This window comes from Alligator sinensis, unplaced genomic scaffold, assembly GCF_000455745.1.
Source record: "Alligator sinensis unplaced genomic scaffold, ASM45574v1 scaffold159_2, whole genome shotgun sequence".
NCBI classification, from domain to species: domain Eukaryota; kingdom Metazoa; phylum Chordata; order Crocodylia; family Alligatoridae; genus Alligator; species Alligator sinensis.
This window is the reverse complement of record NW_005841992.1, coordinates 1,281,456-1,303,014: the sequence shown is the minus strand read 5'-3', so window position 1 is coordinate 1,303,014 and position 21,559 is coordinate 1,281,456. Positions and strand designations below refer to the sequence as shown.

At 41.5% G+C, this 21,559-nt stretch overlaps 1 protein-coding gene across 3 annotated transcripts in view; it reads right to left on the bottom strand.

The window, feature by feature from the left end:
- TENT2 (terminal nucleotidyltransferase 2) overlaps positions 1-21,559 on the bottom strand; it is a 92,045-nt gene that overhangs the window by 30,394 nt on the left and 40,092 nt on the right. For all 3 annotated transcript variants that reach the window (XM_006021419.3, XM_025201381.1, XM_025201380.1), the window contains exons 11-12: positions 19,951-19,994; positions 6,532-6,668 (exon numbers count right to left, since the gene is read on the bottom strand). In XM_006021419.3, the coding sequence (XP_006021481.1) occupies positions 6,532-6,668; positions 19,951-19,994 (181 nt within the window). The remainder of the gene's footprint in view (positions 1-6,531; positions 6,669-19,950; positions 19,995-21,559) is intronic.

Sequence of the window (21,559 nt, the reverse complement as noted above, 5' to 3'; positions counted from 1 at the left end):
ACATACTGGTTCTTCTTCTATGGCATAATCTGGCACCTAAGATTTGGATGAACAGAAGCAACCCAGTAAGACTTATACCAGTTCATGATATTGTGTCAGAATTGCCTGTGCCATTCTGTGCACCTCTAACTGGATTCTAGTGTGTCACTGGTTGTAACACCACCAGCCAGTTCAGTGGTCACGCTAAGAACATCCTTGGATTCAACATTCCTTGGAGATCTCAGAACAACAGCAGAGTCTACCTATGCCTGAAGAAGGGTACTTGTGCCCAAATGTTAAGACCCAGAAGAGAGTATGGGGACTCTGGAGAACTGCTAGAGACAGTGTGAGAGATATATGGAAAGGCTTAAGAGAACAGACCCACAGAGTCCAGAGAAGGACTGAAAGGGGGGCCATAAGAGCAGGGCCCAGCCAAAGGTCATGAGAGCATGGAAGGCCAATGATTCACAGTCTGGAAGGTGTGAGGGGCAGAATCAGTGACTTTTCACCCAAGTGGGGCCAAGAGAGAGTAGGACCAGATGTGTCCAGAGGCTCAGAGTAGAGCTGAGACAGAGATCTGATAAGAGGTCTGACAGCCCAAGAGAGGCCAAGTACCAATGAAGCTAGAGAACCAGAGGTCTGCAACCTAGACAAGGGCAAGTATTAGCAGGGCCAGGTGCCAAGGTCTTGCTGGCTCAGAAGCAGGGCCAGAACCCAGAGAGGGGTCAAAATCAGGGCTACACAGCTGGAGACCAAAGGGGTCTGGAGAAGCCCTGAAAGACCAAAGGGTCTGACAATCCAGAGGCAGGGCCCTAGAGGGGTCAAAAGGTTGAAAGAGACTACTGCTAAGGCTGCCAGAGCTGGGAGCCTGAGATTCTCAACTAGCTTGAGGAAGGGCCAGGGATCCCAAAAGTGAGAGACTGTGCCCATGAGGGGTGAAGATGACCAGAGCAGGAGAGCCTTGGTCCTGGATAAGACCTGAAAACTACACTCTCTTAGGACTGGCTAATGTGGTAGAACTACTTGTGGGAGGATAGTCCCTATGCCATATATTGCCACCCCAGGGAAAGGCAAGTATAGGATGCCTGAAAACCCTAGCTCCCCCTGCCTTGTGGGTCCCCCTGCCTTTCATGGGAGAAGGCTAGGGGGAGCATACCCCAACAGAAAAACCCTTGGTGGAGGCCAAGGAGGGAAGATGTGTGGCAGGGTGCACCTTGGAGCACCAATCACTCTGAAAAGAAAGGACTGCTGAAGAAACAGCCTCTGCAAGGAGCTAGGAGGGGAATCTCTGGATGAGTTCCAGCATGGCAAGGGCCAGGGCAAAGCCAGCTACAGTGTCAAAAGTGATTCCATGATGTAAAGTAACCTAAAGGTGGTTGAGCCCCTGCCTTTTTTGTCTTTGTGTTTTGCAGTATGTGGACCACCACTAAAGCATCAAGAAGTTTGCTTGGTTGGTTGGGTTTGTGCAATGCTACTGCTGTAAGTGGTTGCAATATTAACTATACTAGACAACGAAGTGTAAGCAGAACTTCTTGATAGGCTATGGAATATCTGCAAAGCAGCTACGGAAATGGCACATCATGTGGAGCATCACCTCCAGGGCCTTAAAAAGTTCAGCCATGCCAAAGATTGAGAAGGCTGGACGGACCATTTGTTTTTGTTGTCATCCTTTTGTTTGTTTGTTTTCTTTTGTTTGCTTTGCTTGTGCTACATATGTATTTAAGCTTTTTATAGTAGAAATAGTAATGCAATATAGCTCTATTAATTCCCCAAATTTGTGCAAAGATCTGGAACAAGGAGGAGTAAAACAGTGGCATCCTGATAGAAAACAAGCATGCTGTTTGCAAAGGAAGTGCCTGAGCTTTGGCATTTCTCCAGCCTCTTGCAGGATGGAAGGGCACTGGTAGTACTAAGATGGCACCAAGCATCTGGTCGGGATGACAAATAAAGCATTGCCCATTATATAGGAGGGGTAAGATTGCCAGGAACATGTTTCACACCCAAAGATTCTGACCATGGGATGTTTCATTGATTTAATCAGCCATCTTGAAAATCAGACTGCTGAGTAGAAAGCTACCTGGAATGCTGAGTAAAAGATTTAATAGGCATCTCAGGCTATACATTCCCCGGCCCCAGCATGGAAGGTCTGTTTACATTTGATTGGCTAAAATCTGGTTGCTGGGTTAGGGAATGCTGACACAAAAGATCAAGTCAGAGAGAATATGGGCAACATCTGAACAACAGTTAAGGGCTCATCACAATGTCCAGCTCATTGGAGCCCCTAATCATGAATGCATCATACTTTTCCTGGGATGATTGGTGGAGTTCCTCCCCACAAATCTCATGAACATTCCAGGTAATTCCCTTGATTATGTGATGGTATAAGACCTTTGAGGAGGAGACTGATGGCTAGAAAATGATATTTAAAGGTTTGCTTTTGGGAACTTGCTTGTAGGTAAGGTAGATATGCATTAGAACAATGGTCCAGGGCAACAGCAACAGTTAACTGAATTCTAAAAGCCTGTTTGTGACCACTTCCTCTAAAGCCCACTGCATCTGGCACAGGCAAACAGCAAGCAGACGCACAGGCTTGAAGACATATACCACACTGTTCCATAACAGAGATAAGGGACTCTGCAGTACTGGCACCAGGTCACAGTGCCCTTGGGATTTCCAGTTTTGGTAAATGGACCAAATTAGGAGAAACCGGTAAAGCCAAAATTAGGATGTGTGCATGTGATGGGCTTGTGAAACAAAGGGATACGCTGACAGGACAGAATGTGAACAGTATGACAATCACAGAGACCACAATCAGTGATGCCCAGAGGTGAAGAGTCATCTAAGAGAGAGGATTAAAAAAAAAAAAAAAAAAAAAAAAAAAAAAAAAAGAAATAGATTTCAGAGGAGCAAGCATCCTTGAGAGGGGAACCCAAGGCCACCATGTACAAAGGACATACTACCAGCCCGTCTTGCGCACCCCACTGGGGGGTGGGCCTAGGCCTCCAACCTCCAGGCTGCTGACATCTGACGTTCAAGAGAGAACCTCAAAGTGAAGCTTGCATACTGGTCAGACATACCTTGACTCTGTGAACCCCGGGACTGGTAGATATAGAATTGTTTGCATTATTCTTATCTGCTATCACTGTGTATCAGTAAAATTCACCTATTATTGAATGGAGAGGTCATGGTCGGTCTGGGGGTTTTGGGTCTGCCCGGAAAAAGGTATCTGGTTGATAGATCCAGTGCCAACAATCTGAAAAATTGCCATTACCCATTGTATTAATGTTGTATATACTGTTGTATTACCCTTATATTACCATTGGACTGGACTATTACATTTTGCTATTGCCTTGAGTAGAACATGCATCTGTCTGTTCTATTGCCATTGAGTTATGTATTGTTAATATCTGACTTATCTGCATTGTGAAATAAAGGAAAAAAAGTGTATTGCCTTATTCAATAAAACTCAAACAAGTAAGATAGCCTGAGTTATGCTTTCAGTACTGAAGACCTGCTATGAAATTTGTCGTGATAGAATTTATGAGGGATTAGTAATAGAGTATTGTTTACTTGGTTTTTAATTACACAGAGCCAATACATACATTGTAATGTGTTGGCCACCTTGGAATCCAATACAGCTACCACCATGGAAATGTTCCGACTGATTTCCTCAGTTCATACAGCCTGGTTTCATCATTGGAACTAATTTTATAACCCCAGCAGGGGCTGAAATATTAACCAAAATGTGAATTCATTGCACCCATCTTGGACTTCAACATGGCAAATACACGCACTACTTGCTAGATTGACAACATGACTTTTCTGATACGGGTTGATCACCTCTACTTGAACACACTGCTGCCACTTGTAGTAATGAGTTGCCAATGACAACAAAATCTAGAGACCTTATTGGTCAGTTTATACCAAGGGCAGGCAAAATATGGCCTGTGCCTTCCAGCTGCATCACCAGACCGCACCGGGGGGGGGAATAGAGTTTTGCATTATTCTTATCTGCATGTGTGTGCGCACGTGTGCGTTTGCTCATAGGGCAAGTTCAACACGTGCACCCCACCATACACATGCACCCACCCCTCCCCTCACATTGCCATACACAGACCCCCACACCCACCGCCCCGCCACCCTCCCCCCCCCCCCCAACTGCCCCCCATGAACCCCATATCCACCCATACCTACATGCTGTCACCCCCTACCCACACCCCCACACCAATCCACCTCCCACAGGCACACCCACACCCTCCCCCCTCAACCCACATACCCACCCCTCCCCCACAACATACAAGAGTAAGACTTCATTTTAAGTTCTTATATACAATCACCTCTATGTACACTACACAAACACATGTAAACTAGGACAAAATATTTTTTGAAATCAAATATGAATATTTTAAACATTCAGTTTTAGAACATAATTTGGTATTTTGCTGGTTCCGAGATGGCAAAAGCCCTTGCTGAAAGGAGTACTTCCAGGGGCAAGGGGAGGGACTTCTGATGACAAATGTCTCAGGTTAGGGCAAGGGGGGGCAATTACTTTGGGCGGAGGGCTGCTTACTGAGTTTTGGCAAGCCATTGAGGGCTGCATGACAGGCAGGCAGGGGCAGATGAATATTAATTTTCTAAATTTTGTAGGGGTCCAGAGGGCTGGATGGAATGGCCTGGTGGGCCACATTTTGCCCACCCCTGGTTTAGGGTGTGGGACTTCCAGGCACAAGATGGCAATCAGGGGGCAGGGCACCTGTCAAGGGGTGGGGCTACCCATCCAGCCCTTGACAACTTGCCAAAACTCAGCAAGTTGCCCTCCACCGGAAACAACTGCCTGCCCCTGGTTTATATCCTACTATTAAGTCTCCTTTTTACATTTAGGCCTGTTCTTAAATTTACCCCTGAACTGCCACAGGTCCCAGCTACAATGTACACCCCTGCTATGCTTGCTTCACAAAGCACTGATTATCTCACACAGAAGCGAGCCATGGACAATATACATGTAGGTATGGCCATCTAATCTAAGACTACTATTGTGACCCAAACCATTATGTTCTGGCTCTGGCACATCCTTTTCTCTAGAATTGTTGTTGTAGAACTTGTCCTGTGACAGAAAATTTCTAACTAACCTGTGTTGCAGTACATATCCAAATGTCTATAGAAGGAAAAGTGAATGGTCTAGTAAACAACATAAATGATGGGGATTAACTCATCTCTCTAGCACAGCTCTCTTTGCTCAGTCAATCAGTAGGAACAGGAAGAGGAAATACCTGTATTCCCAAGCCTATAAATGTAGACCACACTTTCTGCCAAGCTTTCCACAAATGTATTTGGTACTAATACCAGCCCCCAAGGCTTACTGCAATATCCATCTATATATATCTATATCTATATCAATCTATAAATTGTTAGTCTTGTCCCCCCATCCTGTGAAACACATTATAAATATTCAGAATGGTTGCCAAATATAAATCATGTGTCTGCACCATTAGAAATCATCAAGGACTCCAGAACATTTTAAGCTTATTAAAATGTACCCATTCAGTGTCCTGGATGCACAAGTCTTTACAGAAGAAATCCACAATGACATTTAGGCTCTGTGTTCATAAACCAGAGCGCTCACAATCTCAAATTTTCCTGTTCATCAAATCATTTTTTGATTCCTCTTTTTTAACTGCTACAAGAACAGAAAATTAACAAACTTTCAGCACCTAAACATGTGTGCCAATGCATTTAGATTAGAATGCAACACAGCAGACTATTAATTGAGTCTATTGAAGCATTCTAATCTGAATGCTCCAGCTTCTTACGTACTCAGCGTCCCTGAATTTTAAAATGGCGGCAGGGGTACTTTACCTAAAGCTTTAGTTAAAGCACCCCCACAGCCATTTTGAAATACAAGCTGCTGAATGCACAAGACTCTGCAGGTGTTTTAATTAGAGCGGCTCCTGAGAGCCTTTCTAATTAACATCTCCCTTTTCCCCCCGCCCTTATAACCAATCCACCCAAGCCCTTAGATTATGGCAAATCAAAAGGGAAATGATTTTTTTTTAGTGAGAACCTTTCACTGAAAGTGCCCAACGTTCATTTCCAGAACAACTGAAGTAGATAGTTGTTAGATCAAACACTACACTGATATTAGATTAGAGAGGAGGCCAAAGAGAACCAAAACCCCAATCTATTTCAGATCAAAACAGTACCTTAAATTACATCAGGAACGTAGAACTGCTTTGCATAGGTCAGTGGCATTCTAAAATAGCATACTGCAACAAACTTCTGGCTTTAAAATAGTAGAGCTATCTGATTTCTACCAGGCTATTTTGCAGATTAGCTGGGGTGTTTCATCATGCAACTTAAACTTCCATTCCATTTTACAGTGGTACTCCTTGCTGCTTTTATGTGCCCCTGCATCTTTCTTCCTTTGTGCTTCATCACTTCCATCCTGCCTTCAACCTATTCCTACCTCTAATCACTTTAAAAATGTTTGATATGTATACAAGCAAGCACAAATGTTAAGTATTTACAAGATGTTAAACATAAATGATCACTTACTCAAATTCTGTGGCATAATATTTAAAGAAGCCCACTAACAAGTCTCCAAGGCTTGATCCATTTTTGGAGAGGTAAGGAGGAATGGTGCGTGGAGCTTGATGTACAAGGTGCAGCTGCATAGTAGAATCAAAAGATTCCTGTTGAAATAAGAAAGAATATAGCCTTAAATCTAACTTTTAAGGAGACACCCCTACCCCCTGGCAAATCTGCCCATCATTTACTTAACAAATGAGGCCAAGAGTACGGATTTTCATTTACTGGCAAAGAATCCTATTGTTCTTCTGCTCCCCTAAAGGATATAGGTATTTCCCATTTAACTCAGGCCACAGGCATAAAACAAGTTACCATAAGGTAAAGGATAACAGAGCCTTAAAACTATCAGCTATTTTATTGCAACTGCCTATGTGCATGCTCTCACCCTATCAAAAGTGCAGTTTAACTCACTTCTGATTGGGAGGAAGCTACTTTAGTTAGTTTTCAGTGAGTTGTTATAAAGGAGTAGTTGACATGCTGTAAAGCCATGCCATCCTGTACTTTGCACAGCTTGTTCATGTGCCCATTCTTTCAATGAAACTCAGTACATACAGAAAAACTAGGTATTATGCAATTTCCTGTCCTCCCTACCCCTCTCCCCTTCTACTTAAGAACTGTCACAGCACAGAATCTCAAAACTTTAATTTTTATTTGCTTACAAATTACAAACAGACAGAGTAGAACAGGAGAAACTATTTTGTGCTGAATTCCATGTTACCACTACCTCTCAGCTATAATTTCTCAAAAATGCAGTGTACATATATGCTCATTATCTGAAAGATCTGGCAACTGCCGCACTGCAATTTTAAACTTGTATGTCAAATCTGTGTCTCCTGCATACCCCCTTATCTCCTCGTACAATAAATGCCAAAGATTTTAGGGTCTTCCACTCAAACCAGCAAACACCTAAATATATACATTTGGAGAATTTATGTTGAAATGCATCTTTTCTTTCAAAAATATTGGAGGCTGGCCACACAAGAGCTGCCTTTTTCCATTTACAAAGTTCTCCATTCAAGATTAAGTGACTCATTACTTTCAGTGTCATATTTTATTTTATATAAAACCTTACATTTGAATATAATGAAGCTGGATATTTGTACTTAGGCATGACACACTAGAATAGCAACTAATATAATAAAAGCAGCTACCAATATTGCCATTTTGAAGGCATTTTCTTCAAAGTTATAACCCTTTCTTTAAAAAATAAAAAGAAGGAATTTGTACAGAACAGATAACTGCATGCTGGACATTTTTCTGCTGGACTGAGTTGTAAGGGGTAACATGCAACTGAAACTTCTGTCCCTAGCTAATGCAATAGATTTGAAACTCCTGTAATACTTGTACATTTAATAAGTTTCTAGTTCCATTGCTGCCACATTGCTACGAAGTGTAGCACTTTTAGAAAAGGAAGAAAGATTTCTGAAGGCAATCTTGCACTAAGGAAGGGAGAGAATTAAATGACCTAAGGGTCCTTCATTCCCTACTTTTCAGTAGCCGGTCATATTAGTGTCTGCTATGCTTAAGAAAAAAAACTGCATCAAGCTTTGCTTTCTTAAAAACTTAGCAATACTAGAATATTCCAAACATGTGACAATGGAAATAAAAACAACCAGGGGCAAAAACAAAAACAGTCACACCTGCTCTGGTGGTTAGACCTATAGAACAGGCCTTGCAACTTTCACTCCCTCCTGCCCCCGCTCCCCCCAGCCTTCCCCCACCCCCACAAACTCTTGACAGACCTGATGGGTGATGCTGAACAATGCAACCTCTATGGTAAAGACCAGGCTACCAGTTGCCAAAAGATACTGCCTTCCACTTCACCTCATGTAACTTCATACATATTATGTTCTCACATAATGCACACCTTTCCCCCCCGCCCAAAAAAAAAAAACACAGGGGCTAGAAATGGCAGGATGCCTTATATGCAAGAAATGCTATAAGAACAGGCTCTGCAATTAACAGCAAAAGTGAAAATAAAACTTGCCCAGGGCTCATAGGGAAAAGGACAAGGCGCAGGATCCCAAACTGCTGCTATTCACATTTAACATGATGCACTGTTTTTTACCAGGACAAAATTCAAGTGTCCATGTACACTGTCCTAGGATAAATCTTAAAAAAGTTTCACAGAATAGCAAATACTAACAGTTTATCCCAAGACATTACAGTACATCCTGAATGGTTATCCAGGGACTGCATTATTGAATCAATGGCAGAAAAGTAACAATGCATTCAGCCGCTCACTTAACCCTGATTCAGAGGGAGATGTGTGCATGCACCAATCCTAGGATATTTCTGTTCCAGGAAAACATAGGCACAACTTGTCCAGGGAGAAATGAAACATCACTTCCTAGCCTCAATTACTTACTATGAGGAAAGTTCTTTTTTTCCCCCCTTTAGTTTGCTTTTCAAAAACAAGGTGTGCTTTTTTTTTTGTTCGTTTATTCTAAAGTGGGCTGTATGTGAGAAAATACATTAGTTTGACAGATTGACCAGAACTCCCAGTCTAACAGACTCCTAATACACCAAAGAATGTAAATGATAATGTCACATGAAGGCGCACAGATGTACAGATCCAGATGTGGAAGAACAGCTTTCCATACTCGTTTTAACCAGTTTTAATTATAAAAAGTGTGAACGCTAACCCTACAGTTCACTATTCATATCTAACTAGCATATACTATAAGCCTTAACATAGAGTAACAAGGGTTTTATTGTTAGAGGTCAGAGTTTGAGGGGAATGGAATGGAGGGAGTGGGAAACATGGCAACTGGCACTCAACCTTTAAGAATGCAAAATGAGAGCAAAATGAAACGTATTGCTGATACTTAATCACCTCCACACATTTACAGACTTGCTATTGCTAGATACTTCTGAAAGTGAGGATAGGGGTTTAATTGCATGCTTTCAGTTGGTTTGTAGTGAAAACCAAGAGCTCCCTAACTACAAGAAAAGGTCTCACTGCAGAGTAGTGTTTTCATACCGAGCTGCTGAAGACTGGACTAAGGTATACAGCCACATTTATTTTTAAGAATAATATACAGGCTATATTCCCTCCCCTGTTAGCTAGTAACAGTATGACCTGCTTTCCATGTTCAAGGACTATAAAAAGTATTAATCTAACAACTAAAATTGCTTTAGATTTAGAGACTGTAGCCATGCTGCTTTCTAAATTTCATCTATTTGACTCAAGCTCAAAAACAGTCAAGATTGCCAGAACAATACTGTATTTACTTGAAACTAAAACAAGGGCTTTTCCCCATTCAGTGTGGGGTAAGTAGTCCCTCATCTTGGATTTCAAGGTGAAAGCAGGCAGTTGCTGCAGCTGTGACTCCGGCTTCTGTACCTCCCACCACCATACTGTCTGATGCGGCTCCAGCTCTAGCTCCATTCCCTCCCAGGGCACAGAGCACATGGAAGCTCCATACCCTGCCGGGCCAGACCAGCAGTGGCAGCAGCTTCAGGCCTTGGGACACTGCTTCATGGCCAGGCAGGGGACAGAGCTTCTACATGTTCCATGCCCTGGAAGGGAATAGAGCTGGAGCCACATCTGACAGTAAGAAGTAGGAGAGGGAGGGGCAAGAAGGCCATATGTGTGTCTCACCGCCCCCCACCTGCCCCCTGCTACCGATTTCACAGCTATAGGAGTGGGGGAGGGGGAATTTAAAGACAACATTCTGATAATTAGATTCTATATGTGGAAAGTTATAACATCATTATATTTTTTTCATATGTAGAATCTAATTATTGGGGGGTCATCTTAAATTCAAAAGTTGTCTTGGATTCAGGTAAATATAGTAGTCTACTAGCAACAAACAGTCCTTCAGTTAAAGATATTGTTAAAAATAAGTATGCATTATAAACACAGGAAAAAAAGGCCAAACAAACTAAGAAAGGGTAAAAAGCTATCAAAGGGCTTTATTTCTAAAAACACTTTCAGTTACAGTTGGTGATCAAACCTTAATGTAATATGCATTTAGGGATGCTTTTAGCTGCTCATATCCAATTTATTCAAGGTATAGGCTTATGAATTATAATTAATTATATAATATCTATTTTGCCTGCTTCTTTACTGTATTTACTCCTTACTAATAGTCATTTAAGCACCAGAGTAGCAAATCTGAAGGACTCATGTGAGAAGCAGAAAATGAACCACATCCAGAAGACTCAAAAATGCCAACCACTATTCTTAGCAGATAAGATATCAGTTCTTAAACTTTCTGAAACAGGAGATCCATTTTCTAATTTCTCAGTGTGACTAAAAAAAAGGATTTAAAAAAAAAAAAAAAAGAAATAAAGTTTTAAAAATGTAAATGATCCCTTTTTATATAAACCTCCTTTAAAAAAAAACAAAACAAGATGCGATTGCATTACAAAATAGAACAGTGGGTTTACTATAACCTTATAAATTAATCTAAATAATATACCAAGTCAATGAGTCCTAATACATTTTAAACTAATGAGTTAAAGGTACTTTTTAAACCAAGAACACACAGAATCAGGAGGCACACATCTGCCTGTTTTTATGGTCAAACACAACATATTGATCCCACAAGTATTAGTCACTGCATTTAAATATTTATCTTTAAAGTATTAGGATTTCCTTAATTGTAGAAACTACTCTAACGCTGGCCTAAAAACCTACCCAGTGGGTTCATCTACACATGCACTTTACTGTAGTATAGACTAATTAACTCCATAATAAATCACTGCAGTCTACACATGCAACGGTATTAGAGCACAGTAAACTAATTAACTCCTCCATAGGACGGTATAGTCGGGGACAGTACTATATTATGAAGGAGAACTTTACTGCACTGAAACATGTGTAGACAGTGAACAGGGGTGTAAATTGCTCCCAGTCAGCCCAGCCAGCCAGCAGCCTGCTCCACCCCAGCTCAAATTGCTGCTGTCCCAGGAGAGTGTGTAGATGCTGAGCTCAGAAGTAGTTTACTCTGGTGTGAACTGCTCCAGTTTTTATTGTGTTACATTAACTTCATGTGTAGATGCACCCAGTATTTCCAGTTACAGTTGTACAAAAAAGCTTTGCCTTAATTGCTGAATAGGTTTAACATATATTAATTGTTTTAATAAATGCATAGTGAGGATTCTTCTGTTTAATAAAGGGTCCTACCAAAATGTAGCCAAAAAGATGCTTTTAGTTGTAATTCATCCCAATACACAAATTTTGTTATGCCAACCAATAAAAAAAAAATAACGCTTTATTTTGGAAAATAAACAAAAAAATAGAAAGCATACTTAAAACCAATTATTTACAAATTGGATTTCATGTTCAAATCAGTCAGTTAATTGAAAATACCTTCATTCTTCCATCCAAAGCTTAAAATGTGTACCAAATGGGTTTGACGTTCCTGCTAAAAAGTATCTAAGAATTTGATAACATACCCACACCTCAAAGGTTTCTCAGAAACTCCATGAGGGTCATGGAGTTGTCACAACATGACAAAAATATCAAGCAAAATAAAGCTCTTTAAAAATAAAACTGAGCTTGCAAATTGTGTGTTCTTCTTGCCTTCCACATTAAGTAAGGGCTTAGTAAGTGCCCTTGGTTGATAGATCCCACAGTTAAAGCAAGCTGTTCTCACTGATAACTCAAGCAACTTCCATACACTTCTGATTTAAATATGAGTACCTAGAAGAAATATTTAGTACTATTTTAAAACATAATAAAAGTAACATTTCAAGGTTAGAAGGTAAAAATTATTTTCTTCCTCCAGTCAAGCATCAGCCTATCATTGCTTGTACGAGACAATCTGGACACATGGAATGGGAACACCAAAGGAGGAACAGAGAAGTTCAGAATTAAAAGGTACTGTGTTTTCTCATATACCCCATATGCCTCCAAGTAGGGCGCACCTTATTTTGAGAAGACAGAAAAAAGAAAAAGATTTTTCCAGTCATAGCCTCAATTCTGGCCCACAGAGGAGGGGCAGAGTATACCCGTCAGTATAACCCACCTTCCTTTCCTGCTCAGTTAAAGTCCAGGGATGTAACCATGTCACAGCTGCTGCGCAGCCAAAAGCTGCTGCCAATTCAGCAGCAGCTGTGATAGGGTTATATATTTCTAGCTTGTGGATAAGCAACAGACTCCATCCCTCCTGCATGCTCCCAGGAAAGCAGCACAGTACCTAGCAACCATAGAGCATCCCCATGCCTCCATTCCAGCATGGAAATCAATGTGCCTGCTTAAAACATGCACCTCAATTTGATGACAAATTTTTGGTAAAAGGGCACGTGTAGCATGTGAGTAAATACAGTATGTGCTCTTCTCTTCCTAATTAAGTACTACAATCCACAAGACCTCCCAATTACTGAAAGTTTCCCCCACCTATACATGAAATTAATTAACAGTGTTGCAGAACTCATGAGGACTAGCCTAATTTCCACACAGACCCAAGCAGTATACCACCCATTAAAACAAACAAATGGAAGAAAAATCCATCTATCCTCTTTATAGTTGTAATACTGAAAATCAAACAAGTCTAACAAGTTTTGATCCAGTCACTAATTCCTGATAATATGTAACAGAACATGTCTCTGTAGAACGTTTTTGATGTTTACACTCCAAAATATTAGAAACTCTAACTTCTCAATAATTAAAGTAACTGTGGCCTCCTTTTATCACCGTACAACTGGTATTTTTGACTCATGTTTCAAATCTTCTTGGTTTTCAACTTCAAAGATTGCAAACATACCAGTAACATCTGTTCAAAAAAACCAAAAAACAAAAAACAAAAAAACAAAACAACACAAAAACAAAAAAAAAACGCTACTTAAAAAATGATGGAGACTAAAAAAAGGCAATTACGTTTAATCTTTAACAGAACGTGCAAAGTAGTGAAATAAAGCACTTGAAATGCAGTGTCAGAAAAAAATATACAAGATACATTATAAAATCCAATCTAGATTCTTAGATTATATGACATTTCCATTAACAATGAAATAGGGCTTCCTCACTGAGGAAGGCAGCCTATTTTAAGTTTCCAGTGTTACAAGGAAGAAATTCACACTATGGGGAGTAATATGTATGTGCAGGGAAACCCTACACAATTAAAATGCTTCCTTTTGACAGATTGCTAATAAAACATTTCCTAAATGCAGACTAAGCAGATTAAGTTTATTCTATTTTATTAGTAGCCTAATTGATTCTAATGTGCAAGAATACCACTTGAATAGAACAATTTACTCAAATCATCAGTTCTGTGGGATATCACCAAAATATTTGTCAAGCACCATCATGAACTTGCTCATTTGTCTGCTTTCAGTTCATACATACTTTCCTTTCAACCTAACTGTATAATTCACCTTCTTTAATATAGAGACATATCTAGGAAAGTAAATCAATAGATGCACCTTCATATAAATGTAGTCTGAATCATGCCTTACAGCAAGGGTGTCAAACTTTTTCATAGATATTAGGGACTGAAAGGGACCTTACAAGATCATCAGGTCCAGCCCCCCTGCACTTTGGCAGAAAAGACTGCTGGGGTCAGACGATCCCAGCAAGGTGGGTGTCAAAACACTTTTTGAAGATCGCCAGGGTAGGTGACTGTACCACCTCTGGTGGGGGGAGGGGGTCTGTTCCAGACCCTCGGCACTAAAATTGTAAAGTGCTTTTTCCTTATGTCCAATCTCAAGTGATCTTCTCTCAGTTTGTGCCCGTTGTTTCTCGTCTTTCCCTGTGGTGCCTTGGTGAACAGATGCTCCCCAGGCCCTGATGTACACCCCTAATATACTTACAGGCTGCCACCAATACGCTCTAAGTCTTCTCTTCTCCAGGCCAAAGAGTCCCATGTCTTTCAGCCTCTCCTCAAATGACCTGTTCTCTAGACCTCTAATCACGTGCATGGCCCTCCTTTGGACTCTTAAGCTTCTTCACATACTTCCTGAAGTGCAGCACCCAGAACTGGATGCAGTACTCCAACTACAGTCTCACCAAGGCCAAGTAGAGCAGGAGGATGACATCCTTAGTCTTGCTTGAGATGCGTCAGTAGATGCATTCCAGCGTTTGATTTGATCAGCTAGCTGCATCATCACATTGGTGGCTCATGTTCACTCTGTGGTCTATCACAACCCCCAGGTCTCTTTCAGTTGTGGTGCTGGCAAGTGTAGCACTTCCAAGCCTGTAAGTGTGTTGAGGATTAATTTTCCCCAGATGGAGCACTTTATATTTCTCTGTGTAAACATCATCAGGTTAGGATATGCCCGCCTTACAAGCCTGTTCAGGTCAGCCTGTATCCCCAGCATGTCCTTGAACGTGACTGCACTCCCCCAAAATTTGGTGTCGTCCATGAACACTGCCAGTACACTTTTAATACCTGAACCCAAGTCATTGATGAATGTGTTGAAAAGCAGTGATCCAAGTACTGAACCCTGAGGGATGCCACTGGTCCCTTTCCACCATGTTGACACAGTTCCATCTATTAATACTCTCTGGGTCATACCTTGGAGCCACCTCTGGCTCCTGGGCTGAATCTGGACTACAGGGCTCCTCATAGGCCAGATCCAGACCTGATGGCAGCGGGGGGGAAAGGGAGCAGTGGCAGTGTAGGAATTAAGGCAGGCACTACTTGCCCTCCTGCCACCTGACACACACTGCCACTGGGGCTCTATAAAGAGATATTTAGCTATAGAACCTCCCCACTAATTCCCAACCCCTCCAGGAGCCCTGCACACCAGGTGAAATGGATCCAGAGGCCAGATCTTTGATACCCCTGCCTTATAGAATTTATGGCTCCAAATGCCAAGTAGATAACATCATGCTGTCATGCTGAACAGAAGATAATATGGATACAATACATTGCACAGACACAACAATATGGTGCTTTCTTCTCAGTAGTTCTGAAATTTAGCATCCAAATTGTTATTTTCTGGTTTTATTATATTTTTAACTGGGAGAAAGAGATCCACTTGCTATCATAAGCACTAAAATGTTTTTTACTGAAGAGGAAAGTATGCTAACCTGGATTTTCAGAGATGAGAACTTCAGAGTTTCTTTTTAGCTGGCAGTTCAATTTCAACAGATATGTATTTGATTTAAACAACTGGATTGTAAATAGGTGTGAATCTCTACTGGAATGGAATATGCTGTTTTTTATGCAATATTAGAAATGTGGATATGTATGGTTATGGGCAACTGAAAATAACCACAGATTTCTTAAATGGATTTCTTTAGATACTCATGTTTCTGTAAGTAGAACTTCTATTTAGTGTTAAGAGGCAATCTAGAGGTAGGCAAAAGGCAGGGCAGAGAGGCATCTCACAGACTAAGTCAATAAACACTTACAGTATTATTATTATTTACCATATTAAACTTGAATCTAAGATAAGCAACCCCCCACCCACCAACATGGCAGAAAAGCCTCATCTTGGATTCAAGTACATGTGGAAGGGCAAGTGGCTGCTGAGGCTCCAACTCCAGCTCTAATCTGGTTTGGGGTCGAAGTTGGAGCCACAGTCACTGCTTCCCCCAAACCACCTGCATCTCTGAAATTTCTGACCTGTCCCTGTGCTGCTTGTCTCCCTACCCCTTAGCCTCTGTCACTGCTCCAGCTACAGTCATGGAGCACAGATCACTCCAGCCCCCTTCCAGCCATGCAGCAGTGGTTAGGGTGGCAGCAGCTCTGGCCCTGGGTTGGAGGAGGAACAGGGGCTGGAACTGCAGCCATTACCACTGCTGCTGGGGAAGGGAAGAGGGGAGAGAGGGGGCAGCAGAATGACTCTGTGCCCTGAGCTGGAGACAGGGCTGCAACGCAGGCTAAGTGGAAGGGGGCAAGGTGCAAGGGAAAAGGTGCCAAAGGGGTGCAGGCACTACGTTGGGGGTGGGGTAGGAAGAAAGGGGGGAAGGAACAAACAGCAAGGGGGCAGGGGCCAGGCCACTCAATTCCTCTCGCACTTTTTCATGTCTAGAATTTAAAGTATTGGGGCAGGGGGAGGGCTTTTAAATTTAAAAAAATGTCATGCTGGATTTGTGTCAATGCAGTATTAATTGATTATAGTAATGTGAAGTGCACCTGAACATGTTAAACTACAAGTAAATGTTTTTGGGGTTATTTCTTTTTTTTTGTTTTAATTTATTTGGGTTTTAGTTATCCAGTTAAATATAGTTTAAAAATCATTAATACTTAAATAACCATTATTCCTAGTGGAGAAAGGGGGGCAACAATGCATTTGGAATTTTCTGGCATATTACAAAAGCCATTTCTATTACCTTACTGCCTGATTTTGATTAGACTATTGTAGTAACATATATTGTTTGAGTTTACAATATTTAAAAAGAGATTAAGTGCTAAAAATATACTAAGCATACAACCTCTATAATGCCGGTGTCAAACAAAAAAGGTACCCATCCAAAAAACAGACAAACAAAAAACACCCATAATCAGGTCAAAGCAGATTCCTACATTCAGCAGCATAACTTGGATTGGATGAGCAGGACACTAGCCCTGGGCACCAACTTAGTAGGGACACCAGAATTGCACCCCCACCCCGTGAAGTCTGCACCCTGGCAACAGAAGCAGCCCCATAACAGTGCTTTTGCAGCAGCAGCCAGGTGCACAGACACCATGTTGCTGCCACAGGAGCAACAGCAGGGGTGTGCAGAACATACTGCAGCTGTAGCATCCTGAGACTGTTTCTGAGTCCTCAGCATAGAGAAGACTCCTGTTCCTCCTTCCTGACCTTCCCCTCCACCCTAGCATTCAGCAGCACCTTTCCCCACACCCACCCTAACTTTCCTGCAGGGTTTGGGGTTGCCCAGGGTACAAACCCTGCTCATTACATCTCTGCCCGTAATATACTTTTCCCCCCATGGAAACCAGCAGTTTTGCCACATTGAAAGTCCACAACAGAATTCTTGCATTTCATAGAAGTTCACCACCCTTTTCAGCCTATGGCATGACAGTCTTCTTTTATTAATTACACTGATTTATATTTGTAAAGTGTTTTGATTGATGGTAAATAGATGGTTAAAATAAACTAGTCACATTGACACTATTTTTTCTTACAAGAAAAAGAAGAAACTGTGGGAGTTGGTGAGAATTTCAAAAATATATGCCATACATAATACTTAAATACTGCCATGTGAGTGAACTCCGGTTAAGTGGCATAAAGTGCTGAAGTCTGAAGGCAGTCCAGTTGCCTTTTAAACATTCAGACTTAAAATACATTTGTAACACAAGTAGGGGTTCACCAATAAAGATTTTTTGGGCTGTTACTGATGGCTGATTATTAACGAGCCATACCAACTGATACCGATCTGACTGCCGACATGTAGCCTGGCAGCTTGGAGAGCAGCATCTGGCTGGTAAGTCTGGGGGGGGAGGGGAGGGGGGAAGAGGTGGGAGGAGGGAAAAGGGTGGGGGCGGTGATCGAGATGCCTGAGGTAAGGGAGGAAGGCTAGGGCTTGGCATGGGACAAAGCTGCAAGTGGCTCATCTAGGGGGTGGCTCCTGCTGCTGCACGCACTCCTGGGGGAACCATGGGGGGCATGTGCCCCCACGGATCTGTGCACAAGGTGAAGGTGGGCTGCTGCCATCCTAGTGCTGATGCTGCCGCTCGCCTTGAGTACAGCCTTGGCCCAACCCCCTCACCAGGAAGAGCTTGGTGCTACCCCCAGTCCCAGCCTGCCCACAACCCGTGCACAGATCCGGGGAGCATGTGCCCCCCATGGCTCTGCCAGGGGTGCATACAGTAGCAGGAGCTGCCCCCCTAGCAGTAGGAGCAGCTCCATCCTGCATCCAGCCCCACTCCTTCCCTCACCATAGGGGCCTCAATATCCCCCCCCACTCTCTTCCCTGCACCCTTCCTTCCCCCCAATACACTTACCAACCAGATGCTGCTCTCCAAGCTGCTGGGCTGGCCATGTGCATGCACGTAGCACCACAATGTCAACTGCCAATAATGTCAATTTTCCTTCTATCAATGCCCATACAATATGGACTGATGTATCGGTGCACCTCTAAACACAAGTAGTTTCAAAGTGCAACACCAAAAATGTGCTTCTTGAAGAAATGAAAACCAAATAGACTGATACTGTTTTTCAACAAGGTAAGAAGGAAGAATGATTTCCTAACATAGTGATTCACTACAGCAGGGGTTTTCAATCTTTTTGGCGGCCAGAGCAGATTGTGCATAGCCAGACGTGGGGTTGGTGCATAGGCCGACGGTGAGGTGGGGGGGGGGGGGGAAAATGGCACACGACCAAATGCAGAGCAGTGGCAGCACGGGTTGGTGCATGACAGCGTTCTGTCCCTGCCTGCCAGCACATACCCCCTAGAGCAGGGGTGGGCCAGGCAGGGCCCCTAAAAAAAAAAAATTAGATAATTAATATTTATATGCCCCTCACTGCCTCTCATGCAGCCCTCGATGGCTTGCTAAAACTCAATAAGCGGCCCTCTGTCTGAAATAATTGCCCACCTCTGCCCTAGAGCCTTCTCAAGTACCCCTGGTTGACAACCCTTGCAATATAGTAAGAGCAGCTAGCTACCATTATTAACATGCTAAAGCAAAGAGAGAAAAATAGGATGGACATAAGATAAGAAACTACAGTTGAAAGAAATTTGGGAGTGATTAGTGGAAGGGACAGATACAAAGAAGAAATTTGAAATGAGTGATCCATGAGAAGTAGTAAAGCTCTCTCAACAATTTAAGTCCAAAATATATCTACTTGGCCATTTTTCTTTCCTTATTCCCTCTCCTACCCCAAAATATCTATAAAGAGGTAGCTACTATTTCTAGGAAGCATTCAACTCAGGTTAAGGCTCTATCAATTATGGCCCTGATCCTTCAGTAACTGGACCCTTATGTGTATGTAGTCCCATGGAAAGCAATGGAATGGTGTTTGGATACATAAAGAAAATATTGAGAAGCACATTTCCCTTTGTGAAACAAACCTAATTTCAAGAGAAGTCTCATAAGAAACCCTATATTAAATGGACACTGTTTGTTCCTTGCTAGTCTAGAAATATGAGCAAAGAAAAGGATCCAAGTGGCTCAACACATATGCAGTTGGCTCAATCCCTGGTCTCTCTTGCTGCTGACAGGATGGCAACCAATTCTGAAATGAAAGCATTTCTGAAGTAGTATTCTGTATATGAAACAATTTTTCAGCTCAGTACATAGTGAGATAGGTGTACAGCTCCCTTGTGTAATATTTTTTGATTCTATGCAAAACATTTTCTTAAGTAACTGAAATGGTGTATTAAGCAATGGTCAGAATTAGTAAATAAGCTTTCAGACATGAATAACTGTTAGTGTCTAATCACTATGGCTATAGAATATTCTTAATTTTACCCAAAACTGATATTTAAATATCACATCTTTATACACATCATATGATGAAACAATAACTTCTAAAAATACTTACAGGGTAATTTTTTTGGAGTGACGGAAGGATGGGCTCAGGTAGGGCTATAAAAAAAAAGTTGTGTGTAAAAATCAGCAACTTTATTCACAGAAAACAACATTACATTAGCTAAACCAGAGACTTATTTTGGAGTTCATGATAGAACTGCTAACTCTGAATTTCACTTTCAGGTATTTTCTAATTTTTATTTATTTATTTTTTTAACTGTACATGTTTCACATCATATAGATTTAAAAAAGTACTCATTTAACTGAAGGTATTACTAACATAAAATGTTTTTTCTACAAATAAAAATAAGTCCTCCGACAGCTAAATATTATTTGAATTCTGAAATTTATGCTAATTCAGTGCTGTAGGACTCTTATTTAGGCTCAGAAAACGCCACCACTAAAATATCTGCATCTACCTTAACAGTCATAACATAATATTGGCTAAAAACACATCCTTGGTGAAAAACCACATTTATTGAAATAATGTACCATTATGCATCACCAAAAGCACCATAAAATAGAAATGGCCCACCAATCGGGTAGCCACTTCTGACACAGGTCCTAAACAAATTATATTAAGCTCTGTTAGCTTCTTTACTACTTAAGATGGACTAAAGCCACGTAAGTAAACATGCATCTTCTGAAGTTTTATAAATCTAGCAGTACAGAAAATACATACACTCTGAAAGAAATAGCATAAAAATAATGGGGCAAGTATTCATTTTCCAGCTCAAATGCTGTTGCACATCAGTGAGAGTAAACAGCTAGACAGTTGGGTTTCCTTTTAATATTCATGTCCCATTCAATCCTTATTAGCAGCTTCAGATCTTGTAGATAACTCCTTGTGGTACTAAAGCTATAATATCACTCCATCAGCATGTTTTTAAAATAGCTAGTCTATACCATTCCTCAGGGAGAACAGTAAATCAGTTCAGCATCTAGATGCCCAACTTGGAATTATCAGGTCACTCCTGAAACTGGCTTTCATAGGAGAATACTTGGCAAGGTAATCTTTGTTTTGAGGATCCAAGAGCAACAGAACTCTCAGCAATTACTTGTTTGGTTTTTTTGTTTGTTTGTTTTTTAAAGGATACTACAATAATTTATGGGGCTGCTAGGAATATGATCACAGCTGTTTCAATGTTCAAGTTTTCCCTTGCTTGTAGGTGTTTGAAGACACAGAAAAGCGATCTTATTTCAATGACAGCCTGGAGATTTCCCAATATTCTGGAATACTGAGAGCAAAGGAAACAAACTCTGAGCAATCAGAGTTCTCCAGATATGTTCATCTAAGTCTCCATCGCACATCAAGAGACTGGGGTTTTATTGGGGGGGGGGTGGGACCTCTTACCAGTAACATTTGCCACTTACATTCTTCTTTCCCCCCATGGTAGAGTGAAGTTGGACCTGTTGCCTGGAGAAAGGCTAATACTCAAGAAACCAGTGCGTCTATAAAAATAAACTCAAGCCATACTCCCCCTAATACTAAAAGGCTTTCATGTTAGTCCAGTGCAAAGGGAAAAATAACTGATGAAAAGAACAGGACAAATTTAGCTGTACTAGGGAAGAAAGGGACTCAATTTACTGGTAAGTGAAACATTTTTAACTTTTTCTTCCCG